The 2,417-nt window shown below is 38.4% G+C and overlaps 1 protein-coding gene across 2 annotated transcripts; it reads right to left on the reverse strand.

Moving 5' to 3' along the window:
* Positions 1 to 57: 57 nt before the first annotated feature.
* LOC108626386 (uncharacterized) lies at positions 58 to 2,015 on the reverse strand. 2 transcript variants are annotated; one of them, XM_026814790.1, is made up of 3 exons: positions 1,267 to 2,015; positions 736 to 1,172; positions 58 to 288 (listed from the first exon to the last, which is right to left on the reverse strand). In XM_026814790.1, the coding sequence occupies exons 1-2, from the start codon at positions 1,693 to 1,695 to the stop codon at positions 1,152 to 1,154; spliced, it is 450 nt and encodes a 149-aa protein (XP_026670591.1). In that variant the 5' UTR covers positions 1,696 to 2,015; the 3' UTR covers positions 58 to 288; positions 736 to 1,151. The 2 variants fall into 2 exon arrangements, with proteins under 2 accessions (XP_026670591.1, XP_026670590.1); XM_026814789.1 differs by having other exon boundaries at positions 58 to 668.
* Between the last annotated feature and the right edge of the window lie 402 nt (positions 2,016 to 2,417).

Genomic DNA, 2,417 nt, shown 5'->3' on the forward strand with positions numbered 1-2,417 from the left:
ATTAACTACACTATTAACGATCGCGTATACGAATTTAGCGATTTGTACGAAGTTCGCGCTTCACGTGATAAATCGTAAATGACAGTCAGGTCCATGAATGGGAGGATCCTGTTGAAGATCCTTACACAGGCCGGGGGGGATGGGGGCGGCGATGAGATGATGTCCATATCCATATCCATGTCCATGATAAATAGCGATTATTTGTAGTAGCCCAGTCTTTCAATATTTTTCCTCTTACACAGTTTCTCGCAGAACCCCAAAACGTACTATAGGCGTTGAAATCCCCACCTATTATAATCGGCAGGTGATAAAACTTTTTAATAATTTTAGATATAGACTTCAACCTTTTTTCGAAATTATTTCTATTCTCATTTGGAGAGCAGTATACTGAGATGAATATTGTAGAGTGTATACTTGCCGCAACATAGTTGTCACCTTCGTATAAGATGCTTGGATTTGTGAATGATGAGTTGTTTACAACTATTGCAGCCTTATTTTCACGGTATCCAAACCATCCACTTTTACAGGGGTTGTGTGGTTCCGATACAAGAGCAATACTAATATTATTACTAACAATGTAACTCTCCAGTAGGGATTGAGCAGCAACAGCATGATTGATATTAGCTTGCAGGATTAGGAGTGGACAGCTTACATCATTATACCTGGATCTGTGCATATTTTGGTTTTGGAAGGATTGTGCCATGTTGTAATTTAAGATTTTTTCTTTTCAGTTACCTCCATTCTGATGTCTGTAGTTTCATTGACTGCTGGATTACTTTGGGGTAGTAAAGAAGAGTTACGTTCTAGTTTATCATTCTTGTAGTTAATAAATGTCCTGCATGTGTTTGTACCCATTTTATGCTTGTAGTTGAAGTTATTCTCTTGACAGAGTTTGCATATGGGATTATTATTAACACAGATGTTGGATGGGTGCCCTTCACCACCACATTTGTAGCACCAACCGTCTCTATTGATTTTTGAAGTGCAGGAGTTGCGAACATGACCGTAGGACCAGCATTTAAAGCACTGGACTGGTCTATTTTCTAGAGGTTGGAAGTAAGCTTGGGACCATCCAATCGCCAGTGTTTTAATGGATAATAATTTATATGCTTCAGATTCTTCACACTTACACCACACTGTCGCCGAGCCTCTCAGGTTTGGACGAACAGGGCCTAGAATGAAGTGTTTGTTAGAGCCACATGCAGTTTGGAGAGCCTTTGTAATTTCTTCATGCGTAGCAGATATGTCGACTCTGGTGATCAATACCTCCTTGTATTTTTTTGGACAAGATACTACAATATCATCCGGTGGAAATAGTGATTTGATCCTCTCCATTAGAATTGGTGCAACTTCACCTTCCTTGGATTTTGGAAACTCAAGGATGAGTCCTCCATTTAAGGATTCGCGAGGGTTTATTGTTTTAATACCTAGTTCCTGCAGGTTTATGTTTTCTTTGGCTTTTGATAATACCTGGTTTATTTTTGTATTACTGTTTCTACTTTCTGTAATATATAAGACTTCTACATTTTTAGGTTTTCTTATAGGTACACTGGGCTTTGTATTCTGTGTTATGGTGGTAGTGCTTGGGCCAGCAGGCAGGGTAGGAGTGTTGGCATTATGGAGGTAAGTATGTGAGTCGTTACTAGTGACTATAGTTTTCTTTTTTGATTTTTTTCCAACAACCTTGGCCCACATCTCTGGAGCTCTTAGTTGTGTGTTAGGATTCGGTGAGTGTGAGTTCGATGGTAGACTCACATCAGAGGAGCTTATAGGTGTTATAGTATTTTGATGGTTTGCCAGCGATGGAATTGGGTTTGTAGTATTATTGTTAACGTGTGCAAATATTTCTGTTTTGAGGTCCTTTATCTTGCTGTCAATATTCTCATTAATTGACTGCAGAAGAGATTCTAGGAATAGCTTATTGGAGGATGAAAGGGGATTCTTATTTTGTTCAAGTGATGTTACAGGTAGGTTATTTGGTGTAGATTCGAGTTTTTCTATGCGCGTTTCGAGTTGTTTAACTTTTTCTGTAAGTTTTCTATTGATTTTAATTAGGTTTAGGTTTTCTTCGATTAGTTTCTTATTGTTTTCAGGTTCTGCGAATATGGGTTCCAGCTCGTGTGATGTGGTCAGCAGAGCATTCTCCACTGTTTTGAGTCTACTATTGAAGACCCCATTCAGGTTTGTAGAGTTACGTCTAACGTAATTGATTTCGTTTGCATACTCCACCAAAGACATTATAATTTTTGAAAGTGATTTTCCATCGTTTAGATCAGATCCTGGGTTGTAGTCCTCGTCATTTTGAGAGAAATCAGTGGAGCTATCCGATTCATCGTTGGATCTTTTATGCGCTTTTCTTTTTCCTCTCTTACTATCATTTGAGGTATTAGATGTATTCATTACTATGGAATTGTCTT

The sequence above is a fragment of the Ceratina calcarata genome, unplaced genomic scaffold (assembly GCF_001652005.2).
Source record: "Ceratina calcarata isolate Rehan_Ccalc_2016 unplaced genomic scaffold, ASM165200v1 scaffold3979, whole genome shotgun sequence".
Lineage (NCBI taxonomy): Eukaryota > Metazoa > Arthropoda > Insecta > Hymenoptera > Apidae > Ceratina > Ceratina calcarata.